Source organism: Aspergillus ambiguus (assembly GCF_047715705.1).
Source record: "Aspergillus ambiguus strain CBS 117.58 unplaced genomic scaffold BDV59scaffold_1, whole genome shotgun sequence".
NCBI lineage: Eukaryota > Fungi > Ascomycota > Eurotiomycetes > Eurotiales > Aspergillaceae > Aspergillus > Aspergillus ambiguus.
The window spans coordinates 1232417-1256341 of record NW_027395514.1 but is presented as its reverse complement, the minus strand read 5'-3'; the positions used below and the strand labels follow the sequence as shown (position 1 = coordinate 1256341).

The 23925-nt window shown below is 49.4% G+C and overlaps 9 protein-coding genes across 9 annotated transcripts; 5 read left to right on the top strand and 4 right to left on the bottom strand.

Moving 5' to 3' along the window:
- Positions 1-84: 84 nt before the first annotated feature.
- Positions 85-2205, top strand: BDV59DRAFT_6164 (ribosomal lysine N-methyltransferase). The gene is made up of 4 exons (XM_073696771.1): positions 85-406; positions 546-1144; positions 1196-1423; positions 1500-2205. Exons 1-4 carry the CDS (start codon positions 256-258, stop codon positions 1983-1985), a joined length of 1464 nt encoding a protein of 487 aa, XP_073553316.1. The 5' UTR covers positions 85-255; the 3' UTR covers positions 1986-2205.
- A 6-nt stretch (positions 2206-2211) lies between these two features.
- Positions 2212-4548, bottom strand: BDV59DRAFT_6181 (enhancer of polycomb-like protein 1). The gene is made up of 4 exons (XM_073696774.1): positions 4251-4548; positions 3637-4119; positions 3278-3574; positions 2212-3222 (listed from the first exon to the last, which is right to left on the bottom strand). The coding sequence occupies exons 1-4, from the start codon at positions 4407-4409 to the stop codon at positions 2425-2427; spliced, it is 1737 nt and encodes a 578-aa protein (XP_073553315.1). The 5' UTR covers positions 4410-4548; the 3' UTR covers positions 2212-2424.
- Positions 4549-4678: 130 nt separating this feature from the next.
- Positions 4679-5890, top strand: cnaB (calcineurin regulatory subunit B). The gene is made up of 5 exons (XM_073687830.1): positions 4679-4883; positions 4939-4991; positions 5047-5120; positions 5182-5516; positions 5578-5890. The coding sequence occupies exons 1-5, from the start codon at positions 4778-4780 to the stop codon at positions 5586-5588; spliced, it is 579 nt and encodes a 192-aa protein (XP_073553314.1). The 5' UTR covers positions 4679-4777; the 3' UTR covers positions 5589-5890.
- A 1616-nt stretch (positions 5891-7506) lies between these two features.
- On the top strand, positions 7507-8665 carry BDV59DRAFT_190263 (TauD/TfdA dioxygenase family protein; the record flags this gene model as incomplete). The annotated part of the gene is made up of 4 exons (XM_073691736.1): positions 7507-7660; positions 7714-8046; positions 8098-8472; positions 8523-8665. 4 exons carry the CDS (start codon positions 7507-7509, stop codon positions 8663-8665), a joined length of 1005 nt encoding a protein of 334 aa, XP_073553313.1.
- A 1370-nt stretch (positions 8666-10035) lies between these two features.
- Positions 10036-13074, top strand: BDV59DRAFT_6156 (Zn(II)2Cys6 transcription factor). The gene is made up of 9 exons (XM_073696769.1): positions 10036-10174; positions 10237-10262; positions 10327-10769; positions 10828-11019; positions 11078-11216; positions 11267-11715; positions 11781-12336; positions 12409-12521; positions 12578-13074. Exons 1-9 carry the CDS (start codon positions 10072-10074, stop codon positions 13014-13016), a joined length of 2460 nt encoding a protein of 819 aa, XP_073553312.1. The 5' UTR covers positions 10036-10071; the 3' UTR covers positions 13017-13074.
- Positions 13075-13289: 215 nt separating this feature from the next.
- On the top strand, positions 13290-14798 carry BDV59DRAFT_206892 (TauD/TfdA family dioxygenase; the record flags this gene model as incomplete). The annotated part of the gene is made up of 3 exons (XM_073694879.1): positions 13290-13740; positions 13817-14082; positions 14135-14798. The coding sequence occupies exons 1-3, from the start codon at positions 13453-13455 to the stop codon at positions 14796-14798; spliced, it is 1218 nt and encodes a 405-aa protein (XP_073553311.1). The 5' UTR covers positions 13290-13452.
- Positions 14799-15061: 263 nt separating this feature from the next.
- Positions 15062-16916, bottom strand: BDV59DRAFT_206889 (major facilitator superfamily domain-containing protein; the record flags this gene model as incomplete). Its single annotated transcript, XM_073694878.1, has 5 exons — positions 16663-16916; positions 16439-16607; positions 16230-16383; positions 15738-16180; positions 15062-15678 (listed from the first exon to the last, which is right to left on the bottom strand). Exons 1-5 carry the CDS (start codon positions 16855-16857, stop codon positions 15062-15064), a joined length of 1578 nt encoding a protein of 525 aa, XP_073553310.1. The 5' UTR covers positions 16858-16916.
- A 434-nt stretch (positions 16917-17350) lies between these two features.
- BDV59DRAFT_197449 (uncharacterized protein) lies at positions 17351-21562 on the bottom strand (the record flags this gene model as incomplete). The annotated part of the gene is made up of 3 exons (XM_073692926.1): positions 17351-17392; positions 17844-21320; positions 21374-21562. 3 exons carry the CDS (start codon positions 21560-21562, stop codon positions 17351-17353), a joined length of 3708 nt encoding a protein of 1235 aa, XP_073553309.1.
- A 1015-nt stretch (positions 21563-22577) lies between these two features.
- Positions 22578-23607, bottom strand: BDV59DRAFT_197448 (NADP-dependent oxidoreductase domain-containing protein; the record flags this gene model as incomplete). Its single annotated transcript, XM_073692925.1, has 2 exons — positions 22578-23214; positions 23273-23607. The coding sequence occupies 2 exons, from the start codon at positions 23605-23607 to the stop codon at positions 22578-22580; spliced, it is 972 nt and encodes a 323-aa protein (XP_073553308.1).
- Between the last annotated feature and the right edge of the window lie 318 nt (positions 23608-23925).

The following is a 23925-nucleotide window of genomic DNA, read 5'->3' as shown; positions in this document are numbered from 1 at the left end:
GGCGCCGAAGGATCCTGCGGTTTTTTATCAGCAACGTTATCGATTGGTGCGGCAATTCCACCGCTGCGTTTATCCGACAGTATACAACCTTCTTCTACTTCCCCTCCCCTCTCTCTCTTTCTCTTCCACACACTCTACCCTCTTCGATCTTCTACCGTTCTCTTCTCTGCCTTTCATCCTCTCTCTTGATTCTTCTTGTCCTATCCTCTAATAAATCTCCTTATCCCTCTTCTCTTCCTTTCCTCCCTCCCAAGCATGTCCTCCTCCTTCCACTTTTCTGACTCCCCCAACTTCCAACGTCAATCCGACGACTTCATCTCCTGGCTCTCTGAAAAACCAGGCGTCAACATCAATCCTAACATCGCCGTGACAGACCTGAGATCCCAGGGCGCTGGAAGAGGTGTTGGTACGTTTCCCCCACCAACCGAGAATTTCTTCTGTGGCTTGGTATTTGGCTTCGCTTCACACAAAAAGAGCCCCCCAAAAAGCAAACCCCATCTATCCTCGTCATCAGCCTGTCTAACAATTTTCCATTCGGTCTACAGTTGCCCAAACCGACATTCCCGAAAATGAAGAACTTTTCACAATCCCCCGCAACCTCGTCCTCACCACCCAGAATTCCAAGCTGAAGGATCTGCTCTCCCTGGACCTAGAGAAGGAGCTCGGCCCGTGGATGTCCCTCATGCTCGTTATGATCTACGAATACCTCCTAGGAGATAAGTCTACCTGGGCCGCTTACTTCAAAGTCCTCCCCCACACATTCGACACCCTCATGTTCTGGTCCGACGACGAGCTGCTGGAGCTCCAGGAGAGTCCTGTCGTCGACAACATCGGCCGACAAGACGCCGACGACACCATCCGTAGTATGATTGCTCCAATCATGCGGAAACACCCTTCTCTTTTCCCTCCCGTCGACGGTCTCCCCTCCTACGATGGTGATGCCGGCGCTCAGGCTGTCCTCCATCTTGCTCACAGGATGGGATCCCTCATCATGGCCTATGCGTTTGACATCGAGAAGCCCGAAGATGAAGACGAAGAAGGTGACGGTGAAGGTGGCTACATGACTGATGACGAAGAGGAACAGCTCCCCAAGGGAATGGTGCCCCTGGCGGATCTTCTCAATGCGGACGCAGACCGCAACAATGTGAGCTCCCGGATGGAACCCCACTCCTGACCCATTTCTAATCACCAACAGGCACGTCTCTTCCAGGACGGAAATGCCCTGGTGATGAAGGCTATCAAGCCAATTGCCAAGGGAGAAGAGATTTTCAACGACTACGGAGAAATACCGCGCGCAGACCTCCTGAGACGGTACGGCTATGTGACGGACAACTACGCTCCGTACGACGTTGTCGAACTCTCGCTAGAAACCATCTGCAAGGTTGCGGGTCTCTCTGACGCTGATACCGAGGAGCAGCCTCCGGTATGTCCTCCCCCATCAAGGTCTTCTAATCGTCGACCCATCTATCGCAATTCACGCTGACCACCCATGTTTTTAGCTCGCGTTCCTGGAGGAGTTTGATGCCGTAGAGGAAGGATACGTCCTCCCCAGACCGTCTCAGGAAGATGATTCATTGGCAGAATTCATCCCGACTGAGCTCAAGGTCTTACTTCGCACCTTGACTCTGTCCCCTGAAGAACTGGCGCAGCAGAAGTCCCAGAACAAGCCCCCCAAACCGGCTTTCGAGCAAGCAGAAGCTACCATTCTTGCCAAAGCGATCCAGCTCAGGCTGTCCAACTATGACACAACGATCGCTGAGGATCAGGAGATACTCGCCCAGCTTAACTCGTCGGAAGACAGCTCCGGCCCCTTGGACCAATCCGCTCGCCGCCGTCGAATGGCCGTTCAAGTCCGCATCGGAGAAAAGGAGGTCTTCCAACAACTCGCTTCGATTCTGGATGCGTACGTCAATGCTCCTGCCGCCAAGCGCGCTGCCGATGGCGACAACGGAGAATCTAGGGCGTCAAAAGCCCCGAGAACGTGAACTACTCCCGTGACAGGCCTGTGCTATTTTCTACTTTTTCGATCTGCAGAACAAAAGTGCTTCTTACATAATAATCGGTATTAACTGTTGCTTTCTCGTACTAACTTCATAGCTTTGCTATCCATACACGAGTCTATCGACTGCTCGGGGTTTTTTTAAAAGAAAGAGAAACAAAGAGCATTATGTACACTAACATTCGCATAACCTCAGGTTCATGTCATGAAGGCCATCCATCTGCGACATTCTCCTGAGTTTTCGGGAAATCCTCCAAAGGTTCGGGGTATGGATGGGAAAAAGAGTCATATCAAAGGGCGTGGGGCAATAAAAATACAGTGGGTGTCAGCCGACAAAATTCAGAAACGCCTACCAAATGCAAAATATAGCCGTGAGAAATCGGGAAAAATCACAAACACGAGAGGAGTGAAGAACGAAGCCCAGCTCAGGTCTCAGGGGTTGGGGCAACGGCACCAGGCCCGGGGTTGGACCCCATTGTCTGCCCCGCATTGGAAGGTGGATTGTTCGTGGTTTGATCGGCTTGCAATCGTCGCATTTGAGCTTGTGCCGTGGCTTGCGCCGCCTGCGCCTGCGCATGGGCCTGGACTGCTGCTGCTGCTTGCTCTCGGGCCTTGGCCGCCATGATTGCTCGATGTTGCATGATCTGGATGTCGAATTGATCCCGCTCAAAGTCAAGCTCATCATCCGAATCTTCCTGATCATACTTGAACCGATCGGCCTTCCACGGATCCATCTCCACTTTACAACGCGACGCAAGATTCCGACGATCGATCCACAGACGACCGCCACGTCCAATACGTCTCCTAAATGAGGGCATTCGGCTGGTGTCGTCGCTCAAATCCATGGCGTGAGAAGCTAGCTTATCTCGCAGTGAGAGGGCACTGGTGGTATCTAAAGCTGAATCCAGTATGTTTTCGGATGACTCCGATGAAGGAGGCGTTGGTAACTGCGTGGTGATTGCCGGCCGGAAGGCAGCTTCGAATTCCCTTTCGGGTGAAGGCGAGAGAGGGGCCCTTGTGAAATCCACATAGCCCTCGTTCCAATTGATGTGCTTGGTGATGTGCTGCTTGATGTCGCGCAAGATGGCGTTTTCTTTCTCCGCCTGCACATCTTCCAACAGTTGCAAATCCTCTGCGGTCTGCGTGCCAGGCTTTTGTGGCATACGGAGTTGAGCGGCTGCTGGTCGTTGGGCGGCAGGTACTTCTGTCGGCTTCTTCTTGGGCTATACTGGGGATTAGCATCATCCATGGGTTACAGCCATCGCGGAAGGAGCTTACCTTCTGGTTGATGAGGTCCTCGTCATCATCCTTGATGTTGAGTTTCCTCTTCATCTCCTTGACTCCAGAGCGTTGCAAGAAGACCTGTCGTTCAATGGCAAGCATCTCCTTTCTCGCCAACTCGCGCTGGCGCACCAAGGCGACGAGTTGCCGGGCATCTTCCAGCTCTTTCCTCAGCCTCCTCAGCTTGTCTGCACTCTGGGCATCTCTGCCACGAGTTTTCCGGATCTGCCGAACCTCACGCCTACGGAAGCAGACATAAGGGTCGGAGTCATCGGTGTCTTGCCCAGTTTCAAACTGGATGAATCAGTCAGCGACATCCGCACTTGACGACCACCTCTTGATTCGGAGGGAATTACCTTGAGATTTGGCATCAATGACCGGTTCCCGGTGGTGATCCTCCGCGACTTCCAATGCTCATATACATCCTTGGCGAATCGTTTTACACACTCCTCTACGGCAGCGTCCATGGACTCCTGCATGTCTTCGAAGCTCAGAACAGGAGGATTGTCTACGGCAGCAAATGGCTGTTTTGTCTGCGCCGTCTCCTCGAAGAAGTTCATGACCTCCTCGAACTGATCCTCGGTACAGCGATCGTTGGGGTCCCGCGTTTGGTTCATGATCTTAAGGAAGACGTCGTCTTCCTCGGTCATGTTATACGGACATCCACAGCAGTCCTCCACAGTGGAAGAGAAGCGGATGTACGTCGCCGGTTGCGAGAACGTAGGCGGATAGAGCTTGTCATATCGCAGATTACTGAGGACGGTCTCCGGCGTCGGAATGTGAGCCTCGTTTATTTTCCCCTGCGCCGAGGCACTTATGGCAGCTTGCAGATGAAATTCCTACGGAAAACTGGGTTAGCCAGGTGTTGGTTGGTGGCATCAGGCCGGCGTGCGAAATTTTCATCCAGGGATGAGGTTCGGGATGATATCACGTGACGCAGACAGGGGTGGCCACAGGCAGCAGGACTTACCGACTCTTCCGCCTTCTCGACGCCGGTCTCGATCTGCTGCAGGGCATTTTGGACCTCATCGTCGATGAGGTCGATCTCATGCTCCCGAACAACAGGGATCGAGGCCTTGGAGGTGAGCTTTTTAGGGCGCGTCCTCCCCATACCCCCGTACCTAGTCATGCGAACTTTTGGGGCGCGACAAGGGCAACGACCATGGGCGAAGGGGGGTAAAAGTAGTATCAAACGATAGGGCGGATCATGCGAGATCGCGTAGACGTAGTTTCGTGATGGCCGCCGATGAGAGGGGGGAGATAATGACGACGGAAATCTCGTAGTCACCAGGCGGGCGGATGAGTTGACGTTGCAATGTTCCCCGGCGGTCGCCTGTTTTGGAGCCGCGCACGGCCTCAGGGGTTCGCTTGCCTGTCCGTTTCGGGTTAGTGCGGGGCCCTCCGATATCAAATGCGGCTCAGCAGTCGACGCCTACATCGTCTCTTATCATCTACTATCTGTTTACCCCAGCTCCCTTCCCTTCTGCCTCCGCCTCCATGGACTCCAGTGAACCCAACAGCGCCGCCCTCTACGATGCCCGTCGCCGGCGAGGCTCCGTCGGTACCTCCCAGCTCTTCGACAACATCGTCTCCGGCTCCAACTGTGAGTTCAACCGCTCGCGTGCTTCCGTCGACTTCCTCCACTGACGTCGCTGTAGTCGACCGAGATGAAGTCGATCGGCTTCGGAAGCGATTCATGAAGCTGGACAAGGTGGGATTCTGATCCATCCCTTGCGCTCGGGCCCCTTTGTTTACCCCCTCGATAGGACAGCTCCGGCACGATCGATCGCGACGAGTTCCTTTCCCTTCCTCAAGTGTCCTCGAACCCCCTTGCCACGCGGTACGTGATATAATCCTTCGACAAGGCCAGAAGACAAGACCTATGCTCATAACCGGCTCAGGATGATCGCCATCTTTGACGAGGACGGCGGCGGTGATGTCGATTTCCAGGAGTTCGTCTCCGGTCTCTCCGCCTTCAGCTCAAAGGGGAACAAGGAAGAAAAGCTGCGGTTTGCGTTCAAGGTCTACGACATCGATCGCGACGGGTACATCTCCAACGGCGAGCTGTTCATCGTGCTGAAGATGATGGTCGGGAATAACCTCAAGGATGTGCAGCTGCAGCAGATCGTCGATAAGACGATCATGGAGGCGGATAAGGACCGCGACGGGAAGATCAGCTTCGAGGAGTTTACGGATATGGTGGAGAATACGGACGTGAGTTTAAGCATGACGTTGAGTATGTTACCCTGTTCCCGCGTCTTGGTGATGGATGAATTATGCTGACAGGCTCATTGCAGACCAAATCTAGGGACGCGGATGACATGAGTTTTGTATTTTGTTGTTTTCATTTACCCCCTGCGTTTTCCACCCTTACGATTATGATAGCGTGATGACCTGTAGTCTAGAGGTTACTATTATGGACACAACCTGGCATGCTGCTGATGCATAGATGGATCTCGGTCTGTCTTGTTATGGAAGGTGACTTGGATTCTTTGTAGTATAAGGAGTATATTCAACATCCAGTGGGAGTATTACCACATTCCAAAGACAGTGTCAGGACCTTTAACCTTATGGCAATGTTATCAAATCACCTTCCAACCCTTCACTTCCATCTCTTCCCCGGCCCTTTGCGAGACACGAACCCTTTAGTGCCATAATAGTGCCGCCTTCGGTAATTCTATGGTTAATGCTCTCGATGGTGTGTTTCCACAAGTTATCAGCCCGTGGTTCTGCAATATGACGCTCCGACATGATCCCAGCGCCTTGGCGATGCATGCCCCTTTCTCGATGGAGAGAGCTGGCCCTCCGTATCGGTGATAAACTGCAAGGTCACTGTAGCACTTCAACGTGTCCTGGAAGAGCATTTCGAGTGGCCTGCCAGAACACGAGAATGCCTTGCCGGAGATTGAATGAGCATGACACGCGGAATTCAAGTCCGGGCGTGCTTTGTGAATTCTACTGTGGATTGCAAAGGCGGCAACATCAAAGGGCTGCTGAGCGCCCTCTGGTTGGACTTCTCCACCCTCATTGACCAAAAACTAGACCAGAAGTCTGCATAATAGAAAAGTGCTTGCTCAGTGGGTTGATCCAAAAACGTTCTCCACAAGCCATACAGATCAGCCAAACAGTGAGATATCTGACTTATCGTTCAGTCACTTGCCAGGTTTAAGTCTCTTAAAGATATATGACCTGAGAGGCCCTTATCTAACCTCTGTCTGGAAATTGAACGAAAGGCAACCGCGATATGCTTTTTTTTTTTCTGATACTGGCGTTGTTCTTCTTCCGAAGAAGGCTTCGGCGGACCTCGAATAGTGATATTTTCTGCTCTATCACTCCGAAATAGGACATCGTTGAAATATTGTTCAGCCTTACCTTCGTCCGATCCCGGGATGCCCACGCTCTAGCTTTGGAAGGCGGAGTTCCGTGGTCTTCTAGGCAGTCTAATACTGTGTTCACTTCCCTTCGACTGTATTTCGCATAAAGGCATTCTACCCGTGGGAGATCCTTCGGGAGAAGCGGGCAGATCTAAAAAGGGGTATGTAGAGCAACCATTATGCTGTATCCAGATTGCGTATACTGAACTCACGGGACACTTTGAAAGCGACGATATACAATTATCATTGGGCGTTATAAGATGCATGACTTATATTATGTCTCGCCGATTCCCCTCTTACTGGGTTGTGTAGGGTATCCCTGCCTATAAACTTGCATCGTGCGACCCTGAGATGCAGATGCTTGCCTGCTTTGTACAGAGTAGATTGACCAGCGAAATAAAGTGAAGCTGATACAATCTGCGTAGTAGACGAGACATAATTTCCTCCTTCTTAATTGACCGCCATTTTGATGGTCATACATAAAATCAAGTAGCTAAAATGAGAGGTGTACCGACTCCGTTAGAATCGACTACCTTATATACAACACGAACCGTCGAGGTCTAACACATTTCGCCTCTATGGCATTTCTGACCCACCTATTGCTCGCGTAATATATCTATCTATACTAGCTGCCCAAGTACCGTTGGCTTCAGGGTTGACTGAATTTACTTTACTGGACTGGCGACTCTCTCAATATGACTCACAGGTATGTCCTACAACAGTCAATCTCTCTTCCATCCATTTCCTTCATTTATAGTCATAGACTAAATTTCTCTCCGTCGCACGAAATGATAGTGAAAGTGGCTGACCTATGTTTGTCTTTTTGCCATTGTTCTCCCACGCAGGTCCCTCATGCGAGTACCCCTCCAACTAAGAGGCTTCTTGCAAAAGTACAAATCCTTTAACATTACGCCTTTGATAGGAACAGAGTTCATAGACGCAAACGTAGCGGAATGGATGAAGGCACCCAATTCAGATGATCTGCTTCGAGATCTGGCCACCACTGGTACGTCTGTTCATACGCACGACCCTGAAAGTTGTCTAACTCGTTCAATGTAGTCTCTCGTCGTGGGGTAGTCTTTTTCCGGGCGCAGAACATGATGACCGACCATTTGCAAAAGCAGTTGGCCCAGCGCTTGGGTGCTCTAACCGGCAAGCCAGAGTCATCAGGTCTTCATATACACCCTCTGTCCAATCATAAAAGAGAAGAGGACAAAAACATTAATATCGTAACAACTGATCAAAGGAAAGATCCAGCGGAAGATTTGTTCGAGCTATACGCAAATAGACCTCACGGTGTGCGAGGTAACTGGCACGTCGATGTCAGCTACGAGCCTACTCCAAGTGACTATACGGTTTTCAGATTGATCGACTTGCCGGATACCGGAGGAGGTATGTTTCTTATCCTGATATCTTAAAGTGTCTGACAATGATACAACGCAGACACCGTCTTTGCTTCGTCTTGTGAGATCTATGATCGCATCTCCCCAGCCTACCGGAGGTTTCTGGAAGGCCTTACCATTACTTGTGCACAAACTCTCTATCACCGAATTAGCACAGACAAAGGATTTGAGATATATTCTGCTCCCCGGGGCTCTCCAGACAACGTTGGCGCAAGCCTCTCAGCAGTTCACCCGATGGTCCGCACTAACCCTGTCACCGGATGGAAGAGCCTCTGCAGTATTGGCCACCATTTTGTCAAGGTCAATGAGCTTACAGCTCCGGAAAGTTCACGACTGCATGACTGGCTTTTGCAGATGGTAGTGGAAAATGATGACTGTCAGCTGCGATATCGATGGCATAATTGCAATGACATTGGTATGGCTTCCATTTGCCGATTAACGGAACAACTGCTTATATTTCGATAGCAATATGGGACAACAGATCGGTGTTACATAGAGCAATCATCGACTTTACTGGAGTCCGTACGGGCCGTCGGGCAGTTGGCATAGGTGAGAGGCCGTATCTTGATCCGAACAGCAGGACTCGGCGTGAGGCCCTTGCAGGGTAGGAATGTAAATTGGAACGGAGGCATAATGCACGCTCCTTTCCTTTACTGTCTATTGGATATGATGTCATATAACTCTTATGGAAATGCAAGGGATCTAAGATATCCCTTGTTGCGCAGCTCCCTACTAGGCTGGTAAGAAGGTCCCGAGCAATCGAGACCCTTTAACTTTTTCTCTTCTTTGTGCGTAGAGTCGTCCACAATGCAACAAACATTGAACTTGGGTTATGAACGAGAACACTGCAACCGGACAGCAATGAAGGGAGTCTACCACCCGGCAGTAAGCTTCCTATATTAGTGGCATACCTTTAAATGGATCTCTCTTGTATAGAAAGGATTAAGAAAATTTGACTATGATGCTCAGGAACCCTACTGGCACGCTTCGATGAGTTGATTGTCGTTGCGACATATGAGATAATTTCGTCCCAAAGTCAAAGGTGGATAAGGGGTATATGGCTTCTCGTCGCATTTAATCTGGGGTATTGTACCTCCCTACCAATGGTACAGATCCGATTTGCCCTTCTCCAGCCCAGTATTGCAGGAACATAACCATAGATTTCTAGTACGTTGCTATGAGTGATATCTCTGGCTGCAAATGTGTCCTTCTATGCGCGTAACCCATATTTAGCTTGGGGGTTGCTTTCTGGTACTTGAGCCATAAACCTACCTTTTCATGGATACTGACTAGAGATATAGCCCTGTTGTTAGACATATGTGTTTACCCAATTATATATCACTTGCTTAATTTTGACCTGAATAAAGAGGTGCCAAACAAGGATGTCGCTATTATGAGGCGCTGGCTATACTAATATTGTTAACACCGCTAAGCGGGGAGTCGGAGCTCCACTGGGTAGCTTAATAACAGGGAGCGTTGGATGGAGATGGTGTGTAATACGTCATCTTGAAATCTGATAAAGAAATACCTTATCGAGCTTTCCCAATATCTGAAAATTGGTGATCCTTTCTTATTGAAGAGAGATGGAGCGATCATTGGTCTCGAAATCTGTCTTAATGAAGTTCGGCATTGAAAACGGCCAGGATGGGACTCAGTTTCAGAGTGTGCTAGTATACGGGAAAGTGAAGGTCAAGATGAAGGGTTGTTAGAGTTAGTGAATCCATCTCGTTTGATTAGGGGCACTGTCTTCAGGTTATATCTATATGGGTTCAGTCATTACTTGCTCTCTATACGGGTGACTAGGTCGTCACCTGCTTTCTTCCCTTTTTTCCCCCATCTGCATCCTGGAGTCTTTGTATTTATTTAGGCCAAATTTATTCAGTCTGGACGATTGGAGATACGATGCCAAAGACACATGCCTCGGGCTACAGAGTATGATCAGCCGACGGGCCCGCTTCTTGCCGATAGCCCGAACCCCCACCAAGACGCCCGGCATAGGCAGTCGTCGCTTTGAATGCTTTCGCAGCTATTACAACTATTCGACTGTAACGGATTACGTGGACCATTAGGGATAAGTATGGTTTCAAATACTTCTAAAGGGTCACGATCAAGGTTTGGTAAGTCAAACCTACGAATATCATCGATGCGAGATGAGAGCTAAATATCAACCCATATATAGGCTGCCGCACCTGCCGCGCACGTAAAGTGAGATTCTGAAATTTTGAATGCAGTTCATTGAATATTCTGACGCAAGGTTCTTATATTGTAGGTCAAGTGCGATGAACGGCCAGGAGAGTGCAGAAACTGTGCACGTCTTCACCTGGTGTGTTCTGGTTATGCAGCGTCACCCAATTCTCAACTCCATGAGGTTGCAAGGGTCAGATACGAGGGTACGAAAAGGAAACGAACCTATCGGTCTTGTACGGCATGTCGTGCTTCCAAAACGAGATGCTCAGGCGAGCGGCCTGGATGCAAAAGATGCCAAGAGAAGGGCCTTGACTGTGCCTATTCTGAAACTGCGCAACCGAATTGGATTCGACAAATGGAGACCGCGTATACTGGTTCCCAAATTGACCTCCAAGTCCCAGCTCATTCGTCTGGTGAGGCCTTTGGTAATCATTCAGAATCGAATTCTGCAAGCACAAGCGAGCCATGTCGGACGACACAGAGTCTAGGCCCTTCAATTGAACCCCAAATGTCTTCACTGCAGTGGTAGGCTCGCGCCCAGAATGTTCTTCCCGCAACGGGTTTTGCTAACAGGCTGGAATAGGCTAACAGAATCCCAATTGCCTAGCCCGGGGAAGATTGGATTACTTGTTGAAGAATACTTTAACAACATTCATCCTTTGCGTTGCTTTGCATTTATACATCGGCCTTCATTTCTTCAAATATTGGACAAGGAAATCCCAAAGAAAAATGAAGACAATGCTCTTCTACACATTATATGTGCTTTGGGTGCACAGTAAGTCATGGCGAAGTCAAATACACGAAAATAAATATATTAATAGGCCAAAAAATAGGTTTTATGCACTCAATTATAGTGACACAGTAACTAGCCTTCCATCAAAATTCGTTCTTCTGGCAGGCAACCAATGGGCAAAAGTAGCCCAACGTCTCATTCTTGAGACACTGGACACCGTATCTATCGACCACACAATGGTGATGCCAACTTTTTAACGATCCCGCCAGCTTGGCTAATAATGTAATAGGCAGCCGTTTTACTGCATGACTACGAAATCCGCATGGGACACTTTGCAAATGCTTTCATGCTGAGTGGCCTCATCATACGCATGACCCAGGCGTTGCAAATCAACCTTGAATATAACACGGACCTTCTCTGTCAAGATATTGACTCAGCCGTTTCCATCACATCCAAGGAGTCGCGCCGGCGGTTAATGTGGAGCTGCTATGTGATGGATGCGCTTGTTGGCAGTGGAGTTGATCAGCTGACGTTGGTAGATGAGAAAGATGTGAAGATTCAACTGCCTTGTAATGAGCGAAGTTTTACGCAGCAGATCCCATGTCTAACAGAGACTTTGAAGCCTGGGAGTTGGTTGAAATTCATTCCCGGGGAGACAGATACTAGTGCAATACTACCAAATATGGGAATCATGGCATACTTTGTTCGCCACATTGCCATTCGCAGACGAGTTCTCAGGTATATTCACAGGACTGAGGTTCTCGTCCCTTACTCTGTTATGTCAAACTTACTTCTTCATATAGATACATTAAGCATCTTGGCGATGCCATGGTCCCTTGGGATCCCGAATCGGAATTTGCTCTTCTAGACACGGATTGCCAGGTATGGTATGAATCTCTACCTGCAAGCCTGCAATTCACGCCAAATGCCATCTATATTCGCAAAGACTCATCGCAACTGGGGGCTCTATGTGTTCTACATTGTGCACATTATCAGACTATTTGCGACCTGTATCGACTTGGGGCGCCTGCGCTTTACAAGTTGAGAGCTGCATTTGACTTTCCACCGGAACAGCATGGCTTTCTTCGGCATCTGCAGCAAGTACTATTTGATGCAGCAAGGGCTTTGGCGACTATAATTGGTGAGACTGCACGCCATGGATGCCGTATGCTAGCGGATTCATGGCTTCCAACGATAACATACGATAGCTGTCGCATTATGGTGTATCATCTGACGCAAATATTGGACTACCGCATGGACCAAACGAAGGCCGTGATGATGGAGACCCTTCCATTATTACGAAGCAACATCGATGCGTTGAGAAAGATGGGGTATCTCAATGCGATTGCGAACACATTAGTAAGTGCTTGTCGCATCTTACCTTCAATATAGAACCGCAATCTAATATCTCCGTTCTCCATTTATTTGTAGTGCTCGGCAGCGGAGACCATGCTGGACAGATCCGGCATTGGATCAGAGGTAGTAGCGCAGAACAGCGTTCCCGATGATCCATACCAGCCCTTTGGCGAAGAAGATGACCAAAGGTGAGATACACGATCATTGAATTGATCCATGACCTACTAAATCCAATTTATGGCAGCGAGAGTGTACCTGGGACTCCGGTTCAAAGTGCGCCCGATTACGTTCTCAATCCTTTGTCTATCTTCCGCATGGCACGCAAGCAGATACCTGAACGCCATGCTCCAGAAAAGGCTGCGACCTCCTCCACGCCCAATAGTGCAAGACCAGAATCAAATGCGGATACGGACCGCCCCTCTGCAACCAGTACAATCGAGGACAACCCGACGACATGCCTCTCAAACGATTCGGAAACAGGCCAGTCAAGTATTGAAGCGCTTCAAACGCTTTTCATGTCAGATCTTGGATGGGCGTGGCAACCGGCTGATACAGCTGTTGGCTCTGGAATCGAGGGTGCTGGACTATTGCCATGGGCCGGAGGATATCCTACCACGCAAGCTGAGCCATGGCTACCTGTTTTTCCATTCCCCCAACAGACCGAAGAGGCTCAGAATACATGATATAATAACAATAAAACGGTATTCACCTCCCATTTGAGTTTGGTCTGTATTAGTCGACAATTAAAGGCATTTGTTGCAGCTCTTTGGAAGCGACGTTAGCCGACGTTAACAACTTCGTACGCAGTCCATAGCATGAGCGCTCCGCGAATAAGATCACTTTATCGAGCGTCTCTGTCACGCTTACACGTCTCAAAAAGGAGATTACCGGGAAGATCAGAGTGATGGGTACTTAAGCCCAAAGCACGCCATGTTTGATTTTCCGACCAGCCGCGGCCGATCGATACGACGAGCCGATGCGGGGGATACAACTATGAGGCTATAATAAGGGCATTGTTCACGTCGCCCATTCCCATAGACAGATTATCTTCCATTAAGAAGAGATATAGCAATATCACCCATATTTCTATCACTTCAATAATCTAAGAGACCAACCAAAATGTCGACCACTGTCGTGGAAATCGACGTCTCCAATCGCAAAATTGACACCTCCAAGTTTCCAGATGGCCTGAAGACATCTGGGATGCACCCACCAGTCTATTCCTGGGTTCGCCCCTACGATGAGTTTCCTAAAGTTCACACTGGCCCTACCGTCTGGAAAGCCGAAGACTATCGTGAAAATCCCGACGCCTGGACTCACCAATTCACCGACGAAGAGATCGAGGAGCTCAGCACGGCGGCAGACAATTTCATCCAGCTGGACCTGCCTCTCACGGGGATCTCAAAGGTAAGCCTTGATTCCAAATTACACAAACGAGGATAATTCATTAAACAAACGAGAATAATTCATTAATTGGCTTCAGTCGAACTTCCCGCTTCCAAATCTTTCCAAGCGTCTGGAGGCGCTTCGGAAGGATTTGATTGACGGGAAAGGATTCTGGCTCTTCAAAGGGATCCCTGTCCGCAAATGGGACCTTCGAAAGTGTGCCACTGCCTATATGGGTCTTGGAACCTACCTGGGATACTTCGTGAGCCAAAATGGCCGCGGACATGTATTGGGCCACGTCAAGGATCTCGGAGAGGACCCGACCAAAACGGACCGAGTGCGCATCTATCGCACTAACGCCCGGTATGTAGCTGTACCAGCAATCGATGCCCAAGACCCTTTCTAACATGGATAGCCAATATTTCCACACTGATGGGGCTGATATTGTCGGTCTGCTGTGTATTGCGAAATCCCTCTCTGGAGGCGAGTCAGACATCGTATCCACACACCACGTTTTTAATACTCTGCAAGAGCGACACCCCGATGTGGTTCAAACCCTCGTCGAACCTAACTGGTACTTCGACCGCAAGGGTGAGGTTTCGGAAGGCCAGGAGCCCTGGATTCGAGGCAGCATATTTTACCTTGAGAACGAGCGTGCCGGCAGTAATCCTCGCGTCTATGCCAGGTTCGACCCCATGAACGTCACATCTCTATCCCGCTTCAACTCAGGCCCAGATGCTCGGATTCCTCCTCTTTCAGACAAACAGAAGTATGCGATGGAGATCTTCGAGAAGACCTGTGCTGAGCTGTCACTTCACATGATTCTGGCACCGGGAGACATTCAGTTTGTTAGCAACTCGCACGTCTTTCACGCGCGGACTGCTTACACGGACCACCCACCTGGTGCTGTTGATGAGGATGGCCAGCCTGCCCGACGTCGGCATTTGATGCGGCTTTGGCTAGCGGCTCCTGAGTCCGAGGGTGGTTGGAAACTTCCTTACCATGATACCCTTGAGAAGAAGCGGGGTGGTATTCAGGTCAACGACCAGCCACCCGTCTGCCCTCTGGATGCCGAGTAAGCGAGTTTTGGAGGAACGTTTTAACATCATTTGTATTTATTTGTGATAAATAGTTCTAACAGCTTTCCCTTACTTTACCCTGTGCAGAGGCAGTTTCAGTTCTATCGGAGTGTCTAGTAGAAGATCGATACTTGCTGAAATTTTGACACTGAGAAGTGGATCAAGTATATGAATAAAGTTCTTATAGCTAGGTCGTTTATTTGGGACCCAATATCCATTGCTATCTCCATCAGCTATCTTCATCACGTCTCCACATAACGCATTCATAGCGTGTACTTGAACAACGGTGACTTGTGTCCCATCGCCAGTAGATCTTCATCACTGTACGATTCCCGCACGTCGTCTTCAGATATTTTTGCCTTACGCTTGTTCTCCCACATGTACGACAACTCCAGGATTGTCGCTGCAATTAGCCCTGAGCCTCCGAAGGCCAGCGAAAGCCCAAAGCCCGTGTAGTACTTCGGCTCTTCTCGGTCCAGATACATGTAGCTGCCAATAATACCACCAATGTTACCGATGCAGATGTTGAACGCCAGGCCGATGGCGCGGTGGCTGGACGGCGTCAAGTTGTTGGCCGTCCACGATGTTGTGGCTGGATGAATCGGGTAGATACCCACGCAGGTGAGCACCACTGCAAAGTAGCTGGGCCCGATGTTCTCTGCCAGCGCACCATCCAATGAGATAATCACGGAATAGGCAATGACTATTAGACACAGTGGCACCGTGACGAAGGGGTATCGCCAGTAGAAGCGGTCGGAGAGCTTTGAGAAGACGAGTGCGGAAATTCCACCCGCTACATAGGGTGGGACGGTCATTAGCTGGGCATTAGTGTTCGTAAATCCCATTGCCTTGGTGATAGTGGGCATAGTGAATTTGGTGCCTAAATGAACGTTAGAAACCTTTTGCGGAAGAATGAGCACTTTTGGGAGCTGAACTGACCGTAGGAGAAAGACGACTGGCAAAGCAGGATGTATGCCAGAAGGTACATGCGCCAGTTTGTGAAGACCGCGAAGAGATCCTTCCACGCAACTCTTGTCTTTTTCTCTTCCTTAAAATGGCCACCTTCCTTGATGAAATGCTGCAGCTCAAGGTAGCGGATTTCCTCAGCGTCTAACCATCTCTCAGACCGCTTAGGCGAGTCAATAAGGCAGAAGAAACACATCACGCCTAGAATGACAGTGGCAATGCCCTCTAGTAGAAAGATCCACCTCCAGCCTGCGTAGTTTCCAACGCCGTCCATTCTCGCAATGCCTGCCGCCAGCAAACCGGAAAAGGCACCGGAGAGCGAGCTTGCGCAATAGAAGAAGGCAATTCGAGTTGATAGCTCTTTCGGCATGTACCAGAAAGTGCACAGATATACTGCACCCGGGAAGAAGCCTGCTCTAGTTGGAGTCAGCTCGTGTCGGTTGCGAATTGCAGATACACCCTTACTCGAAAATTCCAAGGAGGACGCGGGTGACCATCAAGCCGGCGAAGTTCTGCACGACTCCTGTCAAAGTCATGATGATGCCCCAGCAAGTGATAAGGATTCCGAGATAGACGGATGGACGGGAAAATGACTTCAACAACATGTTGCTTGGAACCTCTGAACGAAGTCAGCACTGGGATTGTAACATGTTCGGAAAGGCAACGCTACGTACCTAAAAGGATGTATGGGATGAAGAAAATACTGAGTGCGATGTTGTATTGGATCCCATCGAGACTTAAGTCGTCCAGAAGACCCTCAATTTTTGCATTTCCAATATTTGCTCGGTCTATATGCGAGATCAAATAAAGGACTGCTAGCATAGGGACCAGTCGGATATCGATCTATATGTTTTGGTAAGATTGACTCCGAAAACTAGCCCGCGGGGACATTGGATACCTTCCATAGCATTCGCTTCCTCTTCTCTGGGGGAAAGTGGATATAGAAATCCGCATCTTCGGGACTGAGGCCAAGCACCTGGATATTATCAATGGTAACAATGTGGGATACACTCTCCACATGGTCAGAGTTGTTGATCTTCTCATCTACCAGGCCAACATCGCCGTGCTTTGAGGGAGGACGCGATGAAGCCATGATGAATGGGAAGCCCACCAGATGGCACAAAAGGGTGACTATCAAGGGCTAGAAGGAAGGTGGCTCTCGAGAAGAAGATACTCATTTATACGTTCTTTGCTTCGGCGGAAAAGCAAAGACAATATGGCATGGGGTGTTCTTCGGACGCGGCATAGCATCCCATCAACCCCACGGGGAAGTGGCGGATGCTCGGCTCATAGAGATGCGCCTCGTACGTTTCCTTCCCCTTTAGTCTACCCCGGTCTCTTTTCCGCAAGCCAAGAATGCCAAGACATAGCTATCCCGAGTCCAAGAAGTGCTGGGAGGATAGTATTGCGGGGCACAGCCACATGATCGTGGATAGGAATGCTTCAATGCAGAAAAGACGTCAAATTGCTACTATGTCCAGGTAGAGAGCGGTCTACCGGTGATAATACGTGTAGGCTGTGTAGTGGTGATGCATACAGACTACTCTTTTGGCTTCAGATCCAGAGTAACAGGCAAATTTGAACACTTAGCAATCGGCCTTCAACTGAGGATTTTTACGAATAACAAGCTAGACGGGCATTAGTCTCTCCCTAGTCGGAGGCGACGGGAAAGCATGGCTCTCGTGGCGAGGTCCATGCTTCTGATTTCCGCTTCTTTTCCGCAGCATATCCGCTCACTATGTGGAGAAGAACCCGAACAAGCCTAGGAAACTCGATGCTTGTCATCCCCACGCATATGGAAATTCTCGGCAAGTCGGAGAAGGCTCGACTGCTTTCGAAAGGCGTACATCGCTTTCTACAATAGAAAGTGATGACAAAGTTTGTCTGACTCGGTCAGTGGGCTTCGAGCTTGTTCCAAGTTTGCGAGGAAGGGTACGCAATGCAGACTTATTTACAAACGAGACATTCATATTCTATAATATATCCATCAGGACAGAACACGTAAGCTTCGACTTCCATAAAAAGGATAATTTCATTCAATGTATAAAATACGAATCTGTAATAAATTCAAGACATAACCTTCCGCACGATCCCTTCGACATTCTGTAGCACTCGTTCTTTATCCTGCGAAGCATCAAGGGTAATCACATCACTTTCACCGAGAGAAGGATACTCCAAAATATCCAGTTGCGAGTCGACCATGGAAGACTTCATGTAGTGCGCCTCCTTAGCTGAGCGGGCGAGAAGTCGATCTTTTAATTCTTCCCGGCTTTCTCTCCCAATATCCAGAAGCAAGAAATTCACATTTACAGGAAACTCCAGCAACCGAGTCAGACGCCGCAACTCATCACGGTAGGTCGCACGGAGAGCAGAGCAAGTGACTGCGAGGACAGGAGCGTCTGTGTGTTGTAGACGATCCATCACCGCCCCACGAATATGCGCAAACCAATCCCATCGGTCGTCGTCAGTCAGCGCAATGTTGTTTGCCATTTTTTGCCGTGAGCTATACGAGTGCAAGTCGTCCCCTTCAATAGTCGGAATGCCGAATCGTTCGACAAGATGCCGGGCAGCAGTACTTTTCCCACAGCCACAGGGACCCGTAAGGAAGATGACTTCGCGTGGCCGTAGCGAGTCTACAGAGGAGGACCAACATTGACGGCGGAAGTAGCCAACAAATCGGGTCACGAATTCTTGGTTGAGGCCTGTCAACTGACGCAGAGCTGGAGCTGCAGACTGCGCCTTCTTGGTGTCGTATAGGAGCACACGGCTGGGCTCATCATTGCCATACTTGCTGGCAAAAAATTCCATCAATTTAATTGGAGGGTTGACTCCTGGGTCTTGGTTGGAATTCCGCAGTCGGTTCAGCCACTCTTGCTTGGGAACTTCTTCGAATTCCAGTCCTGCCTGTCTCAACAAAGGAAGGAGGTCGCGAGTCCAGTGATTGAGGGTGGGACTAGTGACGTTCATTACATCGGCTGCATCAAAGGCCAATGTGAGGTCAATAACACTGGCTGCCACGACATCCACTGGTGTCCAGGAAAGAATATCCTCCAGCTGAGGAAGAGCTTTGATAGTCTCTGCTGTTTGGAAAATCATAGGTATGGCCTCTGTAGCGTTCCAAATTCCATGTACCGTGTCTGCAATAATTTGTCCTACACGGAGAACGCGAGCCTCCATGCCAGTTTTCTTACGGGCCTCGTTGACTACATACTCCGTGACCAGCTTGGACTGAGCATAGCCCATACCCTGTGCATAGGACAATGATTGAGGTAGCTCCTCAGCGACCCAACTCCCAGGGGTGCGTGCGACTGTGCTGACAGACGAGCAAAAGGCGAAGTTAGCCGGATGAGGCCCCTGGGTATCCAGACAGACATCCAGTAAGTTTCGGGTGGCAGCGATACAACTCTGCTCAAAGCTTTCCAGGGCCCAATTAAAATTCACAGACCAGGCGCAATGAACAACGGCTGTAATAGACTTGACCATGTCATGATAGACCGTGTCATCCAGCCCTAGGCGCACAGGGTTAGAAAGATCAGCTGGTAATGCCACAATCTTTCGTTCTTCCGCCGGGCTGATGTTGTACAATAAACCTCGAGTCCTTAAGCTCTGACGCACACGCTGAATGGCGGATAGTGGTGAGCTAGCACGAACAAGACAGTAGATTCTGCGGACATGTTCCAAATGCGCTAACTGGGCCACAATGTGTGCTCCCAGAGAGCCAGTGCTTCCGGTCACAATAATGTGTTCACCATCATATTCACGGGAAACGGCCTCATGGGCTTTAAAGTTGGACCCATATTTCTTGATCAGTTTCTTCATCCGTTCCTCGACCGGCATTTCTTCTTGAGGGGCTTCCCCAAGACGCACTCTGGTCAGCTCCTTGGCCATGTCCTCCAAAGACGGGTGCTCGAAGACAAAATTCTGTGAAAGCTTCTGGCCACCAAGACTGAGTGTTTTTAATATAGTGCTTCGTAGACGAATTGACTGTAGGCTGTCTACACCCAAGCTAAAGATGTCAGTGGTGTCTTCAAGGACTGAGGAGTCGATAGACGCCACATCAAGGAGACTCTCCCGCAGAAAGGCAATTAGTTCTGCACCCTCCAGGACTCGATCACCGCTAGCATCTTCCTTATCATACACTTGATTTATGTGCTCCTGGAAGTCTCGATAAAATGCAGATCGGATGACAGTTCCCTTATCGGTCTTCCGGTACTCTGTGTCGGAAGGCAAGACGCGAATCATATCTCTTGAAATGTAGGCATATCCAGGCGAGTCGGCATTGCACTTTTCAATGGCTGGATATACTGCATCAATGACTTCATCATCCGTCTTGGATGTACAATTCTCCGCCCGTATCAGGAATAAGCCCATTCGTGGCCTATTGGCACCAAACGCAATTGCCTCGCCAATAATAGCATGGTTACGTGCCACACCTTCGATTCCCAAAGGATTGGCTTTCTCGCCATTCTCCAGAACCAAAGTATCATCCAGACGTGCATAATAACGCCATGCATTTGGTGTGGTTGGGTGTTTTTCGAAGAGATCTTTGGTGGCGTAGGAGTTGTCAGGCCGGTTGCTGGCTACCTTTGATGGCCAGCCTTCCAAGACACACAATTCATAAATGCCAGGCATGTGCTCCTCCCATCGCAGGTATGGAAGAAGTGACTCTCCGGGACGAACATAATCCCAGTCAAGATCAGAACGATCCCGGAAGGAGGTCATCAGCTGGCCGGTCTCCGTGGTGCCATAATGGGAAACCAGGCGGACCCCGTTATTGACCAATTTATCACCTATAGGCTTCGGGCATGATGAACCACCGAACATTACCAGCTCCAGCTGAGCTAGCTTCTTCAGACCTTCTTCAGACTCACAGAGTAGCTTCAATCCATAAGGAACTGCATAGAGAACCTCGATTTCTGGGTGATCTTGGAGGGTAGTAAGAAGATTGGAGCTCGTAAGAGGAAGGTCGGCATTGTACATATATATCAATTTCCGTGCGTGCATGGCGCGGAAGAGGCAGCTGATTCCATGGGCGTGGAATAGAGGTAGTGTGATGAAGCCCCTAAGGCCGAAGTTATTGGCGTAGTTCTTCAGTGCTCCTGAGTGAGTCTGGTAAATTGGCTTTGGATGACCCGTTGATCCACTGGAGTGAATAATCCAGGTGATATGTTTGGCTTCAATGGACCCATCTAGTTGGGCTGGAGGTAGCCTGGATTGATTTTCCAGGTGTTTTATATACTCTTCACGGGCCAGTACTGACTGCAAAACAATCCCCGTCCGCTTGCTCACATTTTGAGACATAGTCTTGAAATTGGAATACGAAATGAGGAAAGAAGCTTTCGTATTCTCAACTAGACTGACGTAGGCATCTTCGGCAATACGCGTCGACAGTAGAAGAACGGTGTGTCCCAGACGGGATACAGCGAGGAGGGTGATCAGGTATTCAAAATCGGAAGGCCCGAGTAGACCAACGACCCGGACAGGGTCGCTGGATGCGCGACGCTGTGGAATCACTCGCGAGTATTCAATTGATGCGGCCTCGACCAACGTATGCAGCTACGACAAGCCGTTAGTGCTTGCGGATAAATAAGTCTCAGGACTACCATTACCTGTTGAGGGGTGTAATAAGTATACTCTGACCCTTTCGATGGGTAGGCGACAATCGGGTCATTCCCTTTGCTTCCGTAGGCTCGGTTTCGTAGAAGATCGTCTATTGTGTCGATAGACTGCTTATCCTCAACGACAGCTGCTGTAAAATTGCTGACAGAATTTGTAGTCTTCTGAAATGTTGACGACATATTCGTCGGCATCACAAGAGCTGATGAGGCCATATTTTCGGTATTATAACGAATGCATCTATGACTTGTGCTGCCGGGTATAAACAATGAAGCATTACTGCCTATATATATATGGCCAAAATTCAATCACTGCGACGTAGGGCTGCCACCGTCAACCTCCACCTCTCCAGGCAGAGCAATTCTTAAGAGCCCCGCCATCTCAGAAGTTTTTCCGCACCAAGCCGAGTTCGAAGGAGCTGTTTGCGGTTCCCGCCTTGACTTCCGACAGTATCCACATAGTCATTTTTCGTTTTCCGCCATGATGAGGGGAGAAGAGCGGATATCCCCACCAGGATTCCGCTTGCTCAACTGCCGCGGGGTAGGTGGCGGGGTGGTGAGCGTACCTAGGTAGAAAGGAGAATTCAATACCGATAATGTTCCAGTATGGGTACCTACGCAGTGTAGAATAGTTACGGCGGAGTGAGGGTGGCGATAGAACTAGCAGTCCCCATTGCTTAATCCATGCAAGGCTGCATGTCGCATGATAGACCACGTGGATGCGTGCAACGACAGGACAACTTGACGTCCAAGGAAAAGACTGCGATAATAATATAGTGCTAGTCTTTACTAAACTTATTTGTATATTGCCTATCAAGAGACCAAGAGGTTGGATGAATGCAGATGGATGAAATGGAGCCCAGAATCATTATTTAGCCGATGGCGGACAAAATCTCGACTTGAAGCGCACAGCTTTCGAAGAACGGCACTGAACTTGACACAAAAAGAATCTGACGTGTTAACATATCAACGTGTTGAAGCTCCACCCCAGCGTCCCTTTCTCATCAACGTGATAATCATGAGTTGCGTACAGGGTCACAACCTAGACTCTGCGCGCCCGTTCAATTTTAAACTAACTTCAAGGCCGTGCATTATATTCAGAGCAGTCTAATTTATCTTGTTTGTTGATGGTTTAAGGCTAGCATATAACTTACATAATGGCATTATAGCAGAACTCATCATGTTAAAAATCTACTTTCTAAACAGTAAACTTGATTTTGTTAGCAGGACCAGCCTCCTTTGCAGCCTTGCGAACAGCGTCCGCCCCAACTTCTTCAAAAATATCATATCCCCAGATCGCAGGGAAATTGAACCGCTTGTGACGTTCGAGGGAGTTCAGCGTGGCATAAGCGTCCTGCGACAGGTTTCGAACTTGCAGGTTCGCCGCAATTCGAGAAGGCGTGACACTTTTGGATAGAACGACCGTGCCTCTCTGAACGCCCCAACTGGCTAGCAACGGTCCGGGATCCATACCCAGCTGACTCGCCACGGTGTGCACAACAGGGTCATCCACCGTCCGGGGCGCACCCGTTTGGTTATTTCCCAGGGGCGAATACGCCTCGACGATAATACCCTTCTCCTGGCAGAACTTTAAGAGAGCAGGTTGTTGGAGGTAGGGGTGCGCCTCGATCTGGTTGGCAGCCGGAACAACCGTAACTTGACTCAAAAGCTCCTCCAATCGGCGAACGTTGAAATTAGAGACACCAATAGCTCGCACTTTACCAGTGGCTAGAAGTTTCTCCATGGCCTTGTATGTTGTGATGTAATCTACGTCGGCAAGCTCGAATACACCGTCTTCGTTCAAGGGGAACCATTTGTCGCCAGATTTGAAGGCGCTATGAGGCGAGCGGTTAGTTTTCATTTAATGAAATGAGCCAGTATGAGACAGCTTACCAAGGCCAATGCATGAGATACAGATCAAGGTAGTCCACGCCCAAGTCCTTCAAAGTTTTGTTCAAAGCAGGCTCCACGTCTTCGGGTGCATGCTTGGTGTTCCACAGCTTTCCAGTGATGAAGATCTCCTCACGAGGGACACCAGACTTGCGAATTCCGTTGCCTACTTCCGTCTCATTGCGATAGATGGCAGCACAATCAATGTGCCGATATCCTTGTTTCAGAGCCACCTCAACGGCGTTTTCCACCTCGAGTGGCTTAGCCTGCCATGTCCCAAATCCTACGGCAGGAATTTTCGCGCCGGTGTTGAGGGTGAAATGAGAAGGCAGAGACATGGTGTGAAATGCAATCGATAAGGAGTTGTCTATGGGAATGCTAGAACAACTAATGTTGAACGTGGAAGATCACCTAGATTTAGATACAATTCCTCTTCCGACATGAGGCGGAAAAGCGGCGGCGGAAAATAAGACGATCAAAAGACCAGAGCATCACGGGGTCCACTTAGCGTATGTGGAAATGGAGCTCTCATCTGGGGCATTCGGATTTCCCCCGGATCCCTTTCGTACGGATATTGCCCTTCGGATTCCTGCGATAGAGTATGTTAGTATGCTCTAACTGGCGGCCGGGGTGAGAAAACCAAGCTCGGATTGGCA